Consider the following 19,665-nt stretch of genomic DNA (forward strand, 5'->3'; position numbering starts at 1 on the left):
AGAGCTGATTTACTCTTTCAGAGCATTTAGCTATTACCGTGTTTCAAATAGGATAATTGATAAGGTAGTGTTTACATCCAGATGGAAGAAAGTGCTTGTATGAATTAAGCGGGGCTTTATATGTCATCTTAGAAATATTCATATCCTGTTATTCAAGTCACTAACCTGACACAGGCACTCTGAGTCACTCGTGAGAGGAACACTGTCCTTGCAGGGCTGCCTCTGAGGTCAGCAAACAGGGGTTTGCAAAGGCTGATATATGAAAAAGAAATATTCCTTCTTCAAAATTTATTTTTGATATTTTTGCCTTCCTGCCATTTTTATATGGAAATTACAGTCTTGTAGAAAATTCTGGAGGGAAAAACACTTCTTTCTCAGTCTCACCCTTCCATTGCTGGGCTGACATGACCGTTCCCTGTTACACTCCCTGTGCTGGTGCTTGCAGGTATCTGCCAAATGTCTTACCTATGATAGAGACTCTCTGAGCTGTTCCCAAAGCTTTCTACTTCTCCAGGCTCTTGAAGCCAGACTTCATGAAAGCCTGGAAAAATGACATTAATGTCATCACATAGAGCCCTGCAACCTTGGCATCTTGTAAGCACTTGTCACCATGCAGAATTGGATATCTAAGGAAAAACAGTGAGGGATACTGAAAAAATCCCTTGCAAGAAAGAAGCAAATAGGGTCCAGATTGAAAACAACTTCTGAAAAAAATTTAAATCCAGTTTGTTAAAGAGTAATATCCTAAACTCATTGGGAAAGTGAGTCAGCAGTCGATTAGTTGCAGCCTGTTTATTTTTGCAGGGAGAAAAAACAGGATTTAAACAGTACCTTTAATCAGGCATTAACCAAAACTGAAGACACCCTCAAACAGAAATAAGGTGCTGTTGTCTGCCCATGGAGTGATTACCCTTTGGCACAAACTGCCAAGGAGAAGGCTGTGGTATCTGTTTCTCTGTGTCTCTGAGCCCAGCTTAAACCCTTCATGCAAGATCAGGCTTTAGTCAAACACAAGCCATGGTTTAAGTGATAGGAAGCACTTGAGCTCAGCAGTCAGGAAATGGAAGAGCCCTGGCTATCCCGGAGGTCAAACCAGATGGTCTGACAGATACTTCTGGCTGGGAACTGTGTGCATCTGAGCCTGGAGAGTGCCTATTTTTAACAAATAAAATATTGCTGTGCAGCTGGCTCCTTTGGGAAAGTAGAATTCTCAGGACATTTCCTTGGTCTGACTGTTTGCATTAGATGTCTTTTGATCTCCTTTTTGGGTGGTGTTACTGTAATTGCTGTTTGCATTGCCTATAGCATGGTTCAGGGCACACAGAAAGCCTGCTTTGGTTGCAGCCATCAGAGAAACCACATTCACTTGCAGGGAGTGCATGTGTTGAGGAGACAATGTGGCTCAAGAAAGAATTTCATTTTCAAATGAGTTTGGAAAAAACAAGAGGTCGTGATGGGAGGAGAGGAAGCTGCCTTTGGGTTTGCAAAGTGTGGGTGATAAAATCTAGTTCCAGTGAAGTTTCTAATCATTAGATGTGTTCTGAATAATTTTTGAAAATTTTTGCAGAAGTGAGCTTCCAAATTAAATGAGGAATCAAAAGACATTCAGCACTGCAGCTTATATGGCAATCATCTTTTCCAGATATGTTATGAGACAGAAGTACAGAATACAGTGATAGCACTGTGGTGGGTTGGCTCTGGCTGAAGACCAGCTGCCCACTAAACCTGCTCTGTCACTGCCCTCCTCAGCTGGCAGGGAAGAGAAAATAAAATTAAATTTTCATGGGTCAAGATAAGTACAGGGAGAGATCACCCACTGGTTACCATCACAGACAGGGAAATTAAATTAATTTATTTTAATTAGTTTAATTTATAACCAATTAAACAGAGCAGGCTAATGAGAAGTAAGTAATGATTGTGACCATCTGGGATTTTCCACTCACACTCTTCCTCACAGTGCTGCAATTATTTCATTTAGACACCCTCACTACAAAAATATGGCCACACAAACCAAATATTATTTTTAATTATCTCATTAGATCAGCAGAAAGAGCTTGTGGAATAAGAATTGGGATGGCCAGGATAGCACCAATGAAAGTCTGTTGAGCTATGATGTCCCAAAAGAAACGTTTGTAAGAGGAACCAGCCCCAGCTCAGCTGGTCACAGCCTGATAACAAAGTGAGAGCTCACCTTCATGTAATACTGATTCATCAGCTTCTCACCATTGTGAGCTGCAATATTGCCTGGTGTCTGAATTTTTCCTGTGTAACTGAACCTCTAATACTGAAAAGTGAAATTAAGAAATGCTGACAATTCTCCTGGTCACTGAACTAAATAGCACTGAAGGCTTTGCCTCCTATTTTCAATGCCATCACTTGTTGCAGTAGGTGCTATTGTTCAACATTGTAAAGTTCCTCCTATTACTATGAATTTTGGAGAGCAGTGTAACAGTGCTGTTGTGGATTGTGTAACACAGCCGCAACTGCTTCTTAGCACTTTCAAACACTTTCAACTGGGTCGATGTCAAAAATGTCCATGGAACTTCCTCTGTCTTCCTCTTCCCTCTTGTTTTGGATACATCTGTAGGGACAGCTAAAACAAGAATTGTGTGCGGCTTCAGTTCCCAGTAAATCCCTTCTAAATTATGTGATGACATCCAGTGATCTCCCCAGTGATGACAAGATGGCTAGTGATCACAATTTTATTGTATATGTCATTTTTTTAGAGATTCAATTTAAAAAAAAAAAAACAAAAAAACAACTCTGTTGGAATATCTGAAGATCTCACTTGTTAGTTTTTAAAATTAATTTTTTAGCTTTTGTGTTCATAGGTACAGGTGAATTCCCTGTATTCACCTGTACCTATGGTGAATAGGAGAATTAAAAAACAGAGACTAACAAAAAGAACAGTGTTTGTTATTCTTTAGCTGATCTCATGACTTTTGGTTTTCTGATTCATGATTCTTCATGTTGATGGTAATATGGGTGTCATATAACAGAAATAAACAGGCCCTCCACTATTTCTGCCTCTGTCTAAGCAGTCCTATTTTTTAAAGTACACAAGTCCTCCATTACTGGTTGCTGGGACTAATCACACAAGTAAATTATAGTTTTATAGGAAAAGAGGAAACTGCTAAGCATAGCTCTGTTATTCTTTGTGTCCTGAGCCATACCTGTAATGTGCATTCAGTGTTTAGAGGAGATTTCTGTTTAATCTGAAAACTGCAGACTCAAAAAAGAAAGAAAATTAGTTCTGGGCATTAGTTCAGAATTTCCACAGAAACTGACATTTTAAAATTTGTGAATTTTGGAGTATGGGAAACTGAAGTCCTTTAATTTTTTATTATTTTGTTTTGCTTTGTTTTAAATGAACGCCATTTGGAGATACTGGATACTTGATAATGCATGCTGAGCATGTTCAGATCTGATGTGGAAGAATATGTTTGCCAGGTTAGTGGGTAAATATTGTGCAGTCCTGTATTGAAGTTTTTTGCTATATTGAGGGGGTTCATAATTCCTTACTCCACATGAAATGCAAGGAAGCTCCTTCTCTGAGGGAAGCTGACATGGTGTGTTATCCCTTATCTCACTCATCATAGCTGTGATGAACATGCTCTTCCAAAAGCCAGTTTAAAATACATGCTTCTCACTCCATGTGCTGGGAGCTCACCCACGGACAAGATACTCTCATCAAAGATATTTTTCTTTCTCTCTCATGACCAGCTGAGTCAGTGTACCTAGTCAGCAGCTGGCAAGTATCATGCCTTACAAACAGAATGGGCCACTGCAAATCCCATGAGAGAACAAAGCCCATTGGTGGCTTGAGTTCTCATCTAAATTGAGTGCGGAAGTGAGGAATAAGACCAAGTGGAGTTTATTTCTTCTTCTTTAGTTCTTCCACCCTCTTATAAGTGAAGGTGGCTGTTACAGTGGCCCAGACTAAAAAATTTGGTTTTTCCTTTGCTTATCTGCAACCATCTTCATCTCAATCATTAAGCTAATAACAGAGCTTGTTTTCCAGATCTGTTAAAAAAAGAAGAAAAACCTTTCAGGAGGGTAGTAGCTCTGGAAATTCTGCATTTAGTAAACTAAAAAGACTGTCTCTACAGCCAAACAATAATCTCTTTCTCACTATTTTTGGAAAACAATTTCTCCAGTTGTGAGCAATGGTATCCCATTAGTATCAATGACTCTGCTTGTTTGAAATATAAAAAATGGTCCTGGGCACTGGCCAGTGATTCAGAGTTCTTTGGGCTCAGAAGTTTGAGACAATTTCAATTTAAAGATTTGCTGTTTGTTTTCTGTTTCTTTTCAACTTGATTTTCCAGACTTGTAGTTATGCTTTGAGCAAATTCAGTAAGATATTAATAAGCTCAATAGATCTGGTCTTTCATATCATGCATCTTGGTTGTGGGTTTTTTTAGGAGACAGAAGCTAATCTTAGCAGCTATTATTAGTAAACTGATGCAAATGTTTGGAAATTAGTCATGTGAACCATATCATAGCTAGTCCAACCTTTCTGTTCTAGGTCAGATCTTACCAGATTTAATCTAATTTATCTGCATTTTCAACAAGTAGTTTTCATGTTTACTCACAAATGTTCTGCCATTCTTTCACGTTAAGAACATTTGTTATGTTGGCACAGCTCTAAGAAGAATATGAAGTGTCTGGGGTAGAGACTGGATTGTAGTCTGTGCTCTGGTTTTGATCTTCATGCTCTGATTGATCTTCTGCAGTTTCCTTTAGTCTGTTTTTCCTACTTCCTGAGTTCATAGCGCTCCCAGACCCTCACTGCTCCTTGTGCTAGTTATCTTTGGTTTCTAGTCAAAGTTAATATACACTCAATGTGAATACTTAGTGCTCATTTGTCCTTGTAATGACATTGTCCCAAGGTAGAAATGGCTCTTCTTTATGGACATTACACCTGCTCTCAGTCCTTGTTTATCAGAGCTGTGACAAAACTCCATTTAGTCTCCTCTTGTGAGATGGGCTCTCCATTCCTTCATGTTCCTCTCAGCACCTTTATATCTGCTTCTGTCTCAATGTTTCCCCTTTCACCAAAGTTTTCGGAAAGATTCTTGATTTGGTTAGAGACATAATATAGAAACTTAGAACTTTTCCAAAATAACTGTGGTAGAGCTGGAAACAGCCTAATTGACTCTTCATCCCTTTGCTTTGATCTTTAGAACTCACTTATTTTAATTTAAAAGCCAGGAGTTTACGTTCTGCAGGTGGACAGATTTTTCTTCTCATCATTTTTACCTGCACCAGGGAACCAGATGTTCTGACAAAATGTGTTGACTGATATTGTGGATTTTTTTCCAAGGGAGGCTCAGCTTTTTCTCCAGCATCCATAATTACTACAAGGAGAGCACAAATCCAAGCAGCAGCCCTGGCTGAAGATGTGGGATGTCCTTCATCCACCAGTGAGGAAATTGTAGCCTGTCTTCGCCAGTTGCCTGCTCGTGTCCTCAATGATGCTCAAACTAAGGTACATAGCAAAACATATGCCATTGGCAAGAAATCAAAAAGTTTCCATTCACACAAAGCTGTGAGAAAGCTTAAAAAATAATTTAGTCTGAATCCTTATGAAAGAGGAACTGGACTATTTTTGGTGGAAGGAAGTTGTTGTCCATGACATCCAGAACAGTTTTATTCTCCTTTAGACTAAATTCCTTTTACTCTGCTTTAATCACATCTTGTAAAATAAATCTAAATATTGTTATTTGCCTTCTTTCAGTACCCTCTTGCCTGCCCCTGGGTGTTACTCTAGAGGAGAGTCAAATGTCTGTAGCTTTTGTAACAGAACTTATGCAGAAAACAAGGCAGGATGGGATGTCAGTCTTCTGTATTTGAAGTGGGAGTCCTGTGAAAGCTGCAATATAAATCGTTCTGGAGATGGATCCTTTACCCACAGATTAAAACACCCACTGGCAATAAGTTTCCAATGAGGACCAGCATGGAGTCAATCTCTAGTTTAAAACATTTTTATGACTATAAGACCATAATTTCTCTTGGCCTGTTCAGCTTGTTTCACCTACTGAGATTGTCAGCAAAATCATTGTTTCCTACCAATGATGAGTTTGAACATATATTGCCTGGTCACTTGTTCACTTGAAGGGAATCAAATCTGTTGAACTAAGGATAAATAAAATAGAATTTAAAGGGTAAGCTGTGTTAACTGCACAATTCTTGCTTTTCCTTTTTTTTTTCCTTTTTTTTTTCCTGCCAACACAGCTGCTAGCTATAAGTGGCCCATTCCAGTACTGGGGTCCAGTGATGGATGGAATTTACCTCCGGGAACCTTTGGCTAAAGCCCTGCAGCGCCCTTGGCTGCAGAAAGTAGATCTGCTCATTGGAAGCGCTCAACAAGATGGTCTCATCAGCAGAGCCAAGGCAATTAAGGTAGGAAGACACTCACTGTTAATGAACTGATGGTCTCACTGTGATTACAGTGATGACAGTAATCATATGCAGCTTGGAGATATGCTTTTTTATTTCTACAAGTTGTGAGTTATGCTCCATAGAAATATGCAAATGCATTGTCCTTCCCTGGCCCATCTTGGTCAGGATGACTAATGGCATAAAAATATGTGTTGATTAACATTTCTGTGGGAGATACGAAAAGGTAAGAGACCAGAAGTGATTCAGCATTTATATTCTACTGTCTTTAAAATCCTATTTATATTTCAATCTCCATAGTATCTCACAAAGAAGACAGCAACTTAATTATAAATTTCTTCACTGTGCAGCAGGATTAAGTCAGCATTTTGAGGTGTTTTTAGCAACCTTGTCCTTTGTTGTCTTCTAGAAGTACATTTTCTTTTAAAGATGATTCTGAGTATGGATAGCTGTAACAAAGAGCAGTACTGGCCTGATGTGGTCTAAGGTTTCTGGACAGAAATTGGTGAAAAAAAACCGAATTGCATCCATGCTGCACTGTCTGTTGCTATCTTGCAAAAACTTAGTGGATTTCACCTCTTAGAAGGCAGTGAAATGTCAGTCCCAGCTTTTCTTTGCTGGTAGCCAATAGTACATAGAGCAATTTAATTCAGAATTAATGGCCCACCCAAATTAAACTCATTTTGCTCGTTTACTCTCTACTAGAACTTTCCTGCTCTTTTGTCATGTCTTTTTCTCTTTTGAAATCAGTTTTAAAAGAAATAATAGGAAAAAGTCACAGAAGATAGAGTGTGATGCTGGAGTCCTGCAGATAATGATCCAGACCCTGTGAGAGGGGAATAAACCTCAGTGACCTCATTGCAAGTCTTGTGATGAAGAGTAGGAAGTGAAATTCTTTCCTTTACCACGGTTTCTGCATATGACAGTTGTCTGCAAAATTGAGATGAAATTCCATGTTGTATTAAAAATTTTGCAACAAATCATGGTGCTGATGGAAGGTATGAGTGCTAAATCCCAGCACTGCCAGATTGAAGTGAAAAGAAAAAACACTTGGAACTGAGAGTTCAAATGTTGCCTGTTCAAAATGTTGCCTGTTCAAAAATAAAATCTGAAATAGCTTTTTTATTTAAATCTTTGCAGAAAATAAGATTGAAAGGGAACTCAGTAAGTTAGTGCAACTGAACCATAAGAAAGTGTCATATCTAGTGATGATTTTTTAAAAACACATTTTCCTCTATTTCTCTTTTCCTGTGGCTTCAGGTTTTAAGACTTGAGGGAATAGGAATTCTTTGATCAGTCTGTATTCCTGTCTGGGTTGTTTTCTTAAAGACCTGCTGCAAGGTTGAAGTTTCCTGATTTCTCCCTTGTCAACTCAGAGTATTAATTGCTGGGAAACTGCAATGCTCCTTCCATCACTGAACTATTTAAGAATGTGCATTCTCCAGGTCCTCAGCAGCATTTCTGTGTGCTAGCCATGACCACGTATGTTTGCAGTCAGTCTAATGATGAAGTCCTGAATAAGCCAGATGTATTAAGCTACAATGGCAAAAACTAGTGCAGATGGTGGTCATTACTTGGAAGTCTGTGCCCCTTTTCCTCTGTCATAAATGTCATAAGAGATCTTTAATCTGTGCTAAATTTCCTCTCCCCACAATAGGCCTCAAAGAAGGATTTGAGACAATCCATGCCGTATCCCAATTACATTATTATTTTTAAGGGTTCCTTTAAGGTAAATCTCACTTGCACTTGTCTAGGAATAGCCTGGTTTTACTGGTACACTAAGGAGTGTGGGAAGGCTTAGCTGGTAGATAGATCACTGAACTGAACTTGGGGAACCAAGGCATAATTACTAGTTTGCCTTTGACTACATCCAAACTATGTAGTCTGTTCATCTGTTCTGAAAAGAGGGTGCCAAACCTCCCTGGGGTGCAAATCCACCTATGGCTGTGTTCGTGCTATGAAGAGAGAAGATCCATGTGTGTATTTCAGTAGACAAACACAGCTAAAAGGTGCTCTGGGAAGTGTATGGAATTGGCATCTTCTTTAGGATGGCTGATTTCAGTGTAGTCAGTGTGGCCAGTGAGGGCTAAAAACATATGACCCCTCCCGACTTGCTCCACCAGGTCCTGGGAATAACTGTGTTGGGCAATTCAGTCAAGGACTTGCTCTATTAATCCTGATTTCTCTTAGTACTGATCCCATAAATGGTAAGGAGACACTTTTAGCCATTTGGATGTAAGCAAGCTTGAGACATGCTGCAAATCTTATCACCTTAGACTGAAATTGCATGCAAGTGTTATAAACTCTTCACACTCTTCACATAGAACTGAGAGTGAAACCTCTAGACTGCAACCAGACCAGAAGGAGGAAAATCCAGTTGGCACCATGCTGTTCTGTGGGATCTTACTGGCTTTGGGTTGTGCTGGGTGTATCTGTACTCCCACTGCAACACTGCACTTGTGCCTGCTAAGGTCTTTGCTACAAAAAATGAAAGACAGAAGGCACCACTTATCTGCTAGCAAAACATTTATGTTCAATTTGTTTACAATTAAAGGCTGAGGTCTCTTAGTGATGTTTGCAGCAGAGAGTATGCCCATGGAACGTCTGTTTTATGGCATTCACTGAAGTGCTTATTCATGTGAACTGAATAATTCATCACTTCCTGGAGCACTTCGTACTCATCCTCAGTGCAGCCATCACAAGGCTGAAAGAAGTGAGAAACAAAGCAGAGTTTGTTAAGGGAATGGCAAGTGGTACCATAATGCACTATTATGTGACATATGGAGTGGTTAACCCTGAACCCATTCGCTGCAATTCCCATGGCAGACCTTCAAGGAATATTAGCTTTGAGCAGTCATAGATTTAGGGCAGCTGAGCAGAAACCTCTAAAAATGTTGATTTCAATTCCCAACTGGACAACATTTTATCCCTGTCCTACATATGATGCTCAGGTGGGAGGGCCTAATGGCATTAAATTTGCAGGATTCACTCATGCTGCTCTATGTCTGTGTTTATCTGTAAATGCATGGAGCTCAGTATAGCCCAGCCTGTGCCCTCCATATGTAATCTCCACATTGCAAGGATTTAGTTGAAAGACCGAGGTTGTATTTAATGTGTTTGCTTTTTTTTTCTTTCCCTTCTTAGTACAATCTAGTTGGATGCAGAACCTAATTCTAGGTCCTGGGGGAGAGGGTAGATAGAAATCTAGTTTATTTAGCTCATGTAAACAAATGGATCTGTGCAGAATACAACTACCATCCTGCACTTTCTTACAGTCAGTTAATTTCTTTATGGAAAAAGTTATTCAGTAATATACAACAGGTGGTAGATGTGTGTATATTTATTGTAATGACCAGGGGAGAAGTGACTCCATAAATGCCATCAGTGAGGAGAATGGGCCAAACTCTTTACTTCATATTGAAACTAGTTAGAATTCTTGGAATACTCTGCTGAATGCTAATGCTGAATGGTGGTAGATCTTTCACGATCTTTTGTGACAGTGTTTGTCAAAAGCCATTTTAGGCCTAAGATGTGTGCATACACTATTAGCATTATCACTGTTTCAGTTTGTCAGAAAAGTACATTTTGCTCCTTGGAAGATGCAAATATTTGGTCTACCTACTGCTACAATTTCTTTTTAAGTAAAACACTGGGCCAATTTCACTCATATGCTCCATAAGCTATCCTACAGCAACAAGAACAGTAAGCAGTATTTAGCTCATATTTAGGCAATGTTTATGATGTTTTTGAATCATCAGAAGAGTAGAAAGGGGTGTACTTGCTGCCTTTAATTATTTTCTTAAATACTTTCTTAGAAAATCCCACTATAACTCTGAAGCCAATTCCTAATGCCTCTTTAAAGGTTAGCAAAATGTAAATTATTTTACATGATGTGCAGCTGTTTCTATTAATCTGGTAGCAGCTGTTGTATCTACTGTGATTTGAAAATTGTTCCTTTGTCATATATTTTCTAATGGGAACACATGTTCAACATGGAAAATCAGCTGAATTAAATCACTTTCTGAGAAGTTAAAATATTTTGTCTTTTAATGTTTAATGAATTTTATTTTGAACATATTGTTTTGGTTTTGGCTATCATGTTTAAGTCAGATGTTTAAAATATAGTGAAGCCAAAGCAATGCTTGAGAAATTGCTTCAGGTTGTGCTATTTTAGTGCTGTTTGAGGGATGAAAATTCTTTCCATCTTACAAATGCTAGTTCTGTTTGTCATCCATCTCTGCTTGTTGATCCCTCTTTCATCTGAGTCAACACATCTTGAGGGCCCCACAATATTATAAATTATTGACGAGAAAACTCTGAAAATTGCAGAGTTTTGAGGGCAATTTGAAGACCACAGAAACCCGTCCACAGGCACAGTGAATCACAGAATCCTAGAACAGAATCATAGAATACACTGAGTTGGAAGGGACCTTTCAAGATCATTGAGTCCAACTGGTGTCCCTGCACAGGACAGCCCAAGAATCCCACCCTGCGCCTGAGAGCATTGTGCAAACCCTTCTTGAGATCAGACAGGCTTGGTGCTGCAACCACTGCCCTGCACAGCCTGTTCCAATGCCCAGCCATCATCTGGGTGAAGAACCCTTTCCTGACATTTAACCTGAACCTCCCCTGACTCAACTTCAGGTCATTCCCTTGGGTCCTGTCACTGTCCACAAGAGTGAAAAGATTGGTGCCTGTCTGTCCATTTCCCCTCACAAGGAAATTTTAACTGCAATGAGTTCTCCCCTCAGTCTCCTCCAGGCTGAAAAGACCAAGAGACCTCAGCTGCTCCTCGTATGCCTTCCCCTCCTGACCCTTCACCATCCTTGTGACCCTTCTTTGAAAGTTCTCTAGATGCTTAATATCTGTTTTTATATTGTAGTGCCCAAAACTGCACAAAGTTCTAGAGGAGAGGCTGCCCCAGTGCAGAGCAGAGCAGGACAATCCCCTCCCTTGCCCTGGCAATGTAGTGTCATCAGCAAACTTCATTCGAGTTCTGTGCCCAGGACGTTAATGAAGATGCTGAAAATTGCTGGGCTGAGGATGGAGCTCAGTGGAACCCCACTAGAGACCAGTCACCAGCCTGATGCCACCCGATTTCCATATGCCCCTTGGTGCCTGACCCAAGATCAGTTGCTCACCAACCATGTATCACAGTTATTCAGGTGAAAGCTGGGCATTTTGTTCAGAAGGATTGTTTGAGAGACAGTAGCAAAATCTTTGCTGAAATCCAAACGGATTACATCTACTGGCCTTCCCAGATCAACTAGGTGGGTAACCTTGTCATAAAAGGAAATCAGGTTTGATATGCAGGACTTTCCCCTCATGAGGCTGTGCTAACTGGGACCAATGACTGTGCTGTCCTTCAGGTTTTTTTCAATATACCCAGAATAATCTTCTCCATAACTTTACCAGGCTCTGAAGTGAGATTGACAGGTCTGTAATTTCCCGGGTCCTCCTTGTCCTTCTTGAAAACTGGGACAATGTTCACCAAGTTCCAGTTAGCTGGGGCCTCTCCTGATTCCCAAGACTGCTCATAAATCATTGAGAGAGGCTTTGGAATGACATGAGACAGCTCATTGAGGATTCTCAGCTGAATGCCATCAGGCTCTGTAGATTTGCAGGGATCCAGCTGGAGAAGCAGATCCCGGAGTCCGCTGGGAGCTGATCATTCTCACAATCATGGTCTTCCAGCTCAGGGCACTGAGGCCCTCATGGTCCAAGAGGCAAAGAATGTATTGAACATCTCTGCCTTGTCCATGTCCCTGTGGGAAAAATGTCCATCTTCATTCTGGAAAGGGTCAGTGTTATTTCTACATTGCCTTTTTTCATTAATATATTTGAAAAAAAACTTTTTATTGCCCCTCACATTTCTGGCAGCTTCACCTCCACTTGAGCTTTGGCCAAATGAATTCTCTCCCTACAGTGGCAAGCAGGGTTTCTGTATTCTTCCCATGTCACCTGGCCTTGCTTCAACTGGGCCTACACCTTCCTTTTTTGCCTTCTTTCCAAGAGAAAATCCCTGTCCAGCCAAGCCAGCCTTCTGCCTCTTCTGCTTGAGTTCTGACATTAAATACCTAAGGCTGACCACACTGAGTCAGATCAAAGGGCTGTTTGGCACAAAATGATGTTTTCAGCAGTGGTTAAAACAGGCTGTTTGTAAGAATAGGGAAGCAAATCTGATACTTCTGGTAAAAGCTCCCCAAACCTCTAGCACTTTGCAGCTCAGGGACTTCCTATCTTGAACTGATGATTATGTATTTAATTATTACCAAATGATTTTGGTTTAAGTTTTTTTTTTTTTTTTGAAATTCAAAAATTCATTCATGAAACTTCATTTTCACCAATTTTTGGCATTTACAAAAACATTTGGCAGGGAGTTCGTCACCTTAACCATATGTTGGTGTACGATGATCCATCTCCTTTTCTGTGGTTTTCAAACATAACCTTTATTTGATACTTGACCATTGATGAGACAGGGATGAATCAGTTCCTACATTGCATAATCAATCCCCTAGGGGTTTTTTTTTTCACTTTGTTTCTCTCTGGTCTAGGTATCCATGACAAGAGTAGAACAAGTTAACAAATTCTTTTTAAAAAGCCAACAAAATGAAAGCACTGCGTGAAAGTTGCTTGTATGGGTTGATTGATACACAAGAGATTGGGCTTTGCTCTGCCATGGAAAAATATATTTTTTTACCCACAACTGCTTACCCCAGTCTTCAAATGAAAGATTCTTAACTAAACAAAGCAATGCTTCTGCTGCTTAGTAGGAACCCAAACTGATGTGGGCTGAAGCTGTGATGGAAAAGTTGCTTTTGAATTCAGTCAACTTGCAGTCAGATCTTCAGTGATCATTTCTATTTTCTGCAGAAGAATATGTGTGTCCTTGCTGGTTTTAAGCTGAATGATTTTGCAGGCAAGAGTGCTGTGCAGTTTCATATGTGGCATTTGTGCACGTGAAGTGACATGTCAGGAGTGAGATCCCCATCTTTTTTGAAGTATGGCTGTACTACTAAAGCTGGCACCACATGACTCTTTCACATTGCATGGGCCAAAATCCAGCAAAAGAAGAATCTATTAAAAATACAAGGAAAATTGCCAAGATCTTCTTGGACCTTTGGAAACTTGGTAGAGTTTTCAAATCCCTTAAAGTCACTTATTCAAAATGCACAGAGCATTAGAATACTAAGGACAAACTTCAGCCTCAGCACATGGGAACTTATTTTCCATTTTTCATTTCTGTGAATCTACTGAAAAGTTATTATTCCATCTGTACTTTCTGTATAGGGTTATGGAAAGACCTTCTAGCAGCATGATGAAAACCAGCTGTGGGCCATCAAAATAATATATTAAGTAAAGCATCTATGGTAACTAAACTGGGCAGACACTGGCCTAGTTTGCATCAGACTGACTGCCCAAAATAATAGAGGAGGTTTGTTAGATCTTTTTCTCTGGAGTTCTTATCCAGGTTTCAATCAGTATGCACCTGTATAATACCCTCCTTAGAAAGGACTTGATGAACAGGGAAGTTCAGGGTAGATATTTATTTTTCACAAAGTTATTTTGTTTTTGAAATTGAACTAATTTCTTTTTTGAAGTGAAAAGTTTCAGTTCACAACATAAAAACTTCCTCAAAGAAAGATGTGTTGAAAAACTCCAGAAGTCTTTAGCTTTGGTAAAAATATGTTTGGATGCACAGTTTGGCATAGAAGGTGGTCCCTGTGACATGGGAACTTTGCTCTGGAGAACATGTCTTTATGTTAGGAAAGGTTTCAGATCACAGATCTCAGGAAAAAGGGCATTTCCTTGTTGGTTTCTCTGAAAGGCCCTAAGGGTTATGAAGTTTGAAGATCATGGCTGTTCCCTGCATTTGGATTTGGAGGAATGGAATTTCTCTTCCGGGTTTAAGGCAGATATTATTCCAGATGGGACCTAAAAACTGAATTTGGAGCAGGTGTGCTCCTTTGTAACTGTTCCCAGAGGAGGCAGAGTGACATAGCCATGAAATGGCCTACACAACATGTTTGCTTTCTGGAATTTTCAAAGGAAAAGAACAGTAACTCCCTCTCTCCCCTCTAGTTTTCCTTCATGGAGATCATCAGTAAGACAGTACTGGACACACATGCAGTGGAATGTTCCACGTTCCTGGGAACCCCTTCTGTGAGAACCAGTACTATTTCTGTACTATTAGAGATCCATTGGTACAGCTTATTCCCTATGATTTGGACCTACTAGGTTGGGGTTTCTGTACTATAGTGTGTCCAGAAGAAGCCAATATTTCTTGTTGGTGATGGTTTTGGGAAAGCAAAAGTAGGACAGTCCCCTACTTAATCCCCTAGGAATCAGAGATCACAGCAGCTAGGACTTGGTCCAGCAGAGGGAGATCTGAGCCTACATTGTTCCATTAAAAAATTTATCTTTAGGTTTTGTTTCTGAATTCCATGTATACACTCTTTTCTCAGAAATTTGAAGAAAGCCAAGGAAGAGCCAACAGCAAAACAGCCTTTTATCAGGCTCTGCAAAATTCTCTAGGAGGTGAAGAATCCAACTCATTCATTGAAGATGCAGCTACGTGGTATTACTCCCTGGAACACTCAACTGATGATTATTCATCCTTTTCCAGGGCATTGGAAAATGCCACCCGGTAAGAAAGTCATCCTAGTACAACTCTGTGATTGGAATTGAGCAAGGTTTGTTTTGCTTATCCAAAGTATGCATTTCTGTTCTGAAAAAACTTGAGAAATTCTTATGCAAATGAACAAAAAATGGGGAATATGATTTCATTTTCTGTGAGGCTTCCAATGTCATTGGTAAACAGAAACTGAACTAATTTTTATGCCTTGTGAAAAGTTTGACATGTCTTTCTAGAACTGGATATTAAGTTCAGACTACTAATGCTTCTTTTTGCATTTTCATGTCATAGATGTCTGAGTTGCTTGCACACTGTGCATCAACAGTTCCTTGAGTTATCACCCCTGTGACAGTAAAATTAATAGTCTGCCTTTTATTCCTAGTCCCCTAATTATACAGTCAGATACTTTGTCTGGTGGTCAAATTTGAAAGCTTTGATTTCAGCAATTACATGATTTTTTTTTTTTAATGAAACCTTCAAAATAGATTTATTCACAATGTCAGGCATGACTTGAAGCCATTTCCCCTTGCTTGCTACTTTGGAGAAGAAACTAATCCTCACCTCACTATAACCTTCTTTCAGGCAGTTGTAAAGAGAAATAAAGCTCCCCCTGAGCCTTTTTTTCTCCAGGCTGAACACCCCAAGTTCCTTCAGCTGCTCCTCATTAGACCTGTGCTCCAGAGCCTTCCCTACTCTATTGCCCTGCTCCAGACAGGCTCCAGCACCTCCATACATGTCAGCAGAGGAATGAGCAACTTGCCTGCAGTAAATGCACTCCCATCCTTTGCATTGAAACATTGCATGGACCTTTGGGAGGTGGAAGTTGAAAAATTCCTGTTTTCTACCTCTGAGCAAATTCAGGACCGAATGTTTAAGTGTAACAGATTTTCCAGAAATGAATAAAAAACTATTTCCCTATTCCTGTCTCTGCTTTATAAGCAGATTCATTGTGAAAACTGTTACTTTTCTAATGTGATGTGGCTTTCAAATCCTAATGGGCCAGTCCAAGGTTTTCCACCTGTGTTGTGAACTGAGACATCCATAGTTACAGGCTCCTGGGATCTGTACTCTCAGTGTTTTCTGTCCCACTGTGAGCCTTTCTACAACACCTCAGAGACAGGATTTTCCTTTTATTCCTCCACCAGAGCTGCAGAGCATTGCTCTGGGAGAGCCTTAGGGAGCAGGAGATGAAGAGGAGCCAAGATTCTCTTGGAAACATCTGATTCAAAAAGCGGTAAAAACCAGTAGTTTCTGGGTGGTCCAGGTGTGCCAGTGCACTGAGGTCATGGAAGAAACAAGCCAGAGGGTTGTGGGCTGAGCTCTGTGCCATTTATCAACTCACACATCTTGCCATATTTGTCCTCCTCTGTAGCCTGTCCCAGGGATGGGCCTCCCATCACCACGACATCTGGGGCCACTGCCTGCAGTACATGTAGGAGCACTGTGGTTCATGGGCATCAAAGCCAGAACTTGTCTTCAGTCTCCTTCCATCACCACTGTTACCCCTAGGGGGTAATTCTTTAGATCAGTTAAGTTTTAAGCCATAATAAACTACTGCAGGACTTACGTCGTAATCATTCTTCCCATCAGAAATCCCTCTATAAGGGGCTGTTATAACACAGAGCTGTCACATTTCATCACTGGCTTTCAGCCCAGGGCTCAGTGTGGTGCAAGCATTGACTTTTGCAAAGCTGCAAGGGCTGGCAAACCACACATTTCCAGCAGGAATGGGATACACCAACAGTTCCTCAGGCTTGGCAGTTTTGTGGGTGTAGGGATTACCTGATCCTTTACGATATGAGGGAAATACCTTGGCTAAGGAAAGAAGTGAATGGCTTATTCCTGCCCAAGCAAAAGGATGAGTAGTGAGACCAGGGCATCTAATGATAATACTTTGCTTCAAACACTTTGGAAATTACTCCAGCTACAGCAGAAGGTGAGGTGAAAGAGTAGGTAGAGAATGAGAGTCACCTATATCAGCATATCATACATGGTAGGGAAAACAGGGGATTGGTTCTGGGTCTTTTGATGTTTGCTTGGTTCATTTGGTTTTGGGTTTTTTGTCCTTAGTTTTGTTTCTTTTTAATGACAATCTCACTACCAGCATAGATGTGTAAGCTAAGAAAAGTTCTATGTCAGGAATTCACTGCTGAAGTTTTAGTAGGATTACAAAGTGTGATAAAGAAACATAAGTGGTTGCTTAAACTACATACAGTGTGCCTATTTTGTGTTTGTTTTTTTTTCTTTTAATTCTGGTATTCCATGCCTGTGACAGATTGCTGTTTCATTTTTTACAATTACTATGTATTTAGGTTTTTTTCTACTTCCTCAGAATAGCTGACTTCCTCCCCCCCACCCTGAGGTACCAACTGAAAATCCATTTTAAATGGTGAAATGTATCTCAAGGCATTTCTTGAGAGCTATTGCTCTTCCCAGACTCCCTAGTTTTCAAAGACCATCTGCTCCTCTAAAGCCCCATGCTGGTAGGCATGTGAAGAACAGTAATTTTTGTTTTATTTGGGTGTTGTCAACCATAACTGTCAAAGAGCCCTGTGGTCAGCCAGCCCAAAGCTTGTGGTCTCACAGATGAGCTTAAAATAAACTCTGCTGAACCAAGATAGCTACCCAAACAGTGCCTTTCATAACCATACCAGTTAAAAATAGCAACATGTTTTTATGCTTCTCTGGCACTGTTCGTTCTTTCACTAGTCTTATGTTTTTAACCTACCAAGTCTGAAGGAGAAGCTGCTGTTTCAGATTCACTAAACTGAGAATTGAAACCTCCCACTTCCTCAGCAGATATGTTTGTGTGCATTCATCTAGGTAAAGGTATATAAACGGCCAAAGCATGTGCTGGGTCCTCAAGCACAGGAAGAATGGGGAGTGGTGATACATGTGTAAATACTATTGCCTTGAGGAATCATGGTGAGATATATTGCAGTAAGGTCTCCTCTCTTCTACTTGCTCCTCTTGAACCACTTGTGCTTCTTCCAGCTATTGCTCACCCCACCTTCCAGCCCCCCCTTCTTGGGGCAAACGAAGGTAGGAAGGTTTGGATACATGTGCTTCACTTGTACCTTTTAGACCTGGTGTTAAATTGATCATTTGACTTCCTCGTTGCACTCTTATTGGTTAATCTTTCTCTCCCAGACATATCGCACCAGAAATTCCATATTGATGAGCCCTGCAGGTTATCTTCAAAAGTGGTCTCTTACCTCTTCCAGTTCTGTAAACTGTACCCAAGAAATCATACAAATTCAGAAGTTATATTATTGACCCTTAACCCAGGAAATATATAAGACCTCTTATCAGATGCCATCACAAACTAGTGGTGCCAGAAAGAACTTTATTATAAGCATGAGCCCTTATAAACAAGACTAAGTGGGGCAGTTTTGCTTTTATTTTTTTTTTTTTTTTGCCAGGATATTTCTCATGTGTCAGAGCTGGTTGGTTTACTATCATTGTTCAACACTCCATAAAACAGCACTTCTAGTGTATTCTAAGTAGTACTAGTTTTGTAGAGGGTGAATGTGGTTTCCTTCAGTCAATTTGAAAAGAGAGATATGGGCTAGTTTGGAAAATTAAAAAAAACTATCAAGATAGAGAGAGATCTGATGCCTGTGGGGATTCTTCCCCTTTCTCCTTTAGGGAACTGTGTCTGTTTTCTGCTCCTCTTGTTTTATCAGTGACCAGTTTATCACATGTCCCATCATAAACATGGCAAGTCATTGGGCTGCTGCCTCTCGAGGAAATGTCTTCATGTACCACGTACCTGAGAGCTCCTCACAGAGCAGGTAAGGAGATGGATTTCATTATGTTTCTTGGATTTAGAGTTTGTAAAAGCAGGGCTGACTGCTTGTGTATGCTGTGGAATAAGTGAATAGATGTAGGTATGTCAAATAAACAGTTCTGATGAGCAAAGGAGGGATTGGTTTCTCATAAGTTCTTTAACTATACAGGAATGCTTTTACTGAACTGAGGCACTTCCCATTAGATGTCTAAATTGAGCTTACCCTTTCCAACTTATCTATATTAGCCAGTTCCAAAGTTGGCCCTTCAGATTCCTACTCTGCATCTGATAAACCACCCACAAAAAGTCAGAATGTGGTCCGAGTCATCAGGAGTCTGTGGCTCTCAAGACCAATGTGGTATCATTTTCTAATTACTCAACATTAATTCAACACTGCCCTTTTTTGAGGTCAGTGCAGTTGTACCCCAGTTGTACTGACTTGTCTTCAGTGTGGATGAGCTCAGGGATTTATTCCTTCCTGCTCCAGCACTGACTGGTGTTCTTCCAACATTGTCTCATAGGAAGAAAAATATTTTTGCACACAAGCATTGGTGGACTCAGGCTCTGTGTCATCCCTCATTTTAGAAGCTCACTTTAAAGATTGTTAGCAGGACAAGCTGTATTATAATTTAGGCAGAAAGGCCTAAGTGGCTGTGGGAGATGCAATGTCTTGTCACAATCTGGTAGGCAGAGGCCTTTAAGGTGACCTTCCCTGGTTTTATTTTAGACCCAGCCCTTAGCAGAAGTCAGAAGGAGGTGCTGATGTTTGCAAGCAGTGGTGAGCACTTTGGGCTGCCCTGTGACTCACCAGAGTGGCTCCTGCTCTCAAAGCCATAGT

General features: G+C 40.3%; 1 protein-coding gene across 1 annotated transcript in view; it reads left to right on the forward strand.

Moving 5' to 3' along the window:
- The window catches only part of TG (thyroglobulin), a 145,648-nt gene that overhangs the window by 110,013 nt on the left and 15,970 nt on the right, over positions 1-19,665 (forward strand). The window contains exons 42-45 of the mRNA XM_062504085.1: positions 5,327-5,491; positions 6,238-6,405; positions 14,868-15,049; positions 18,724-18,831. Of these exons, the coding sequence (XP_062360069.1) occupies positions 5,327-5,491; positions 6,238-6,405; positions 14,868-15,049; positions 18,724-18,831 (623 nt within the window). The remainder of the gene's footprint in view (positions 1-5,326; positions 5,492-6,237; positions 6,406-14,867; positions 15,050-18,723; positions 18,832-19,665) is intronic.

This window comes from Cinclus cinclus, chromosome 1, assembly GCF_963662255.1.
Source record: "Cinclus cinclus chromosome 1, bCinCin1.1, whole genome shotgun sequence".
NCBI classification, from domain to species: domain Eukaryota; kingdom Metazoa; phylum Chordata; class Aves; order Passeriformes; family Cinclidae; genus Cinclus; species Cinclus cinclus.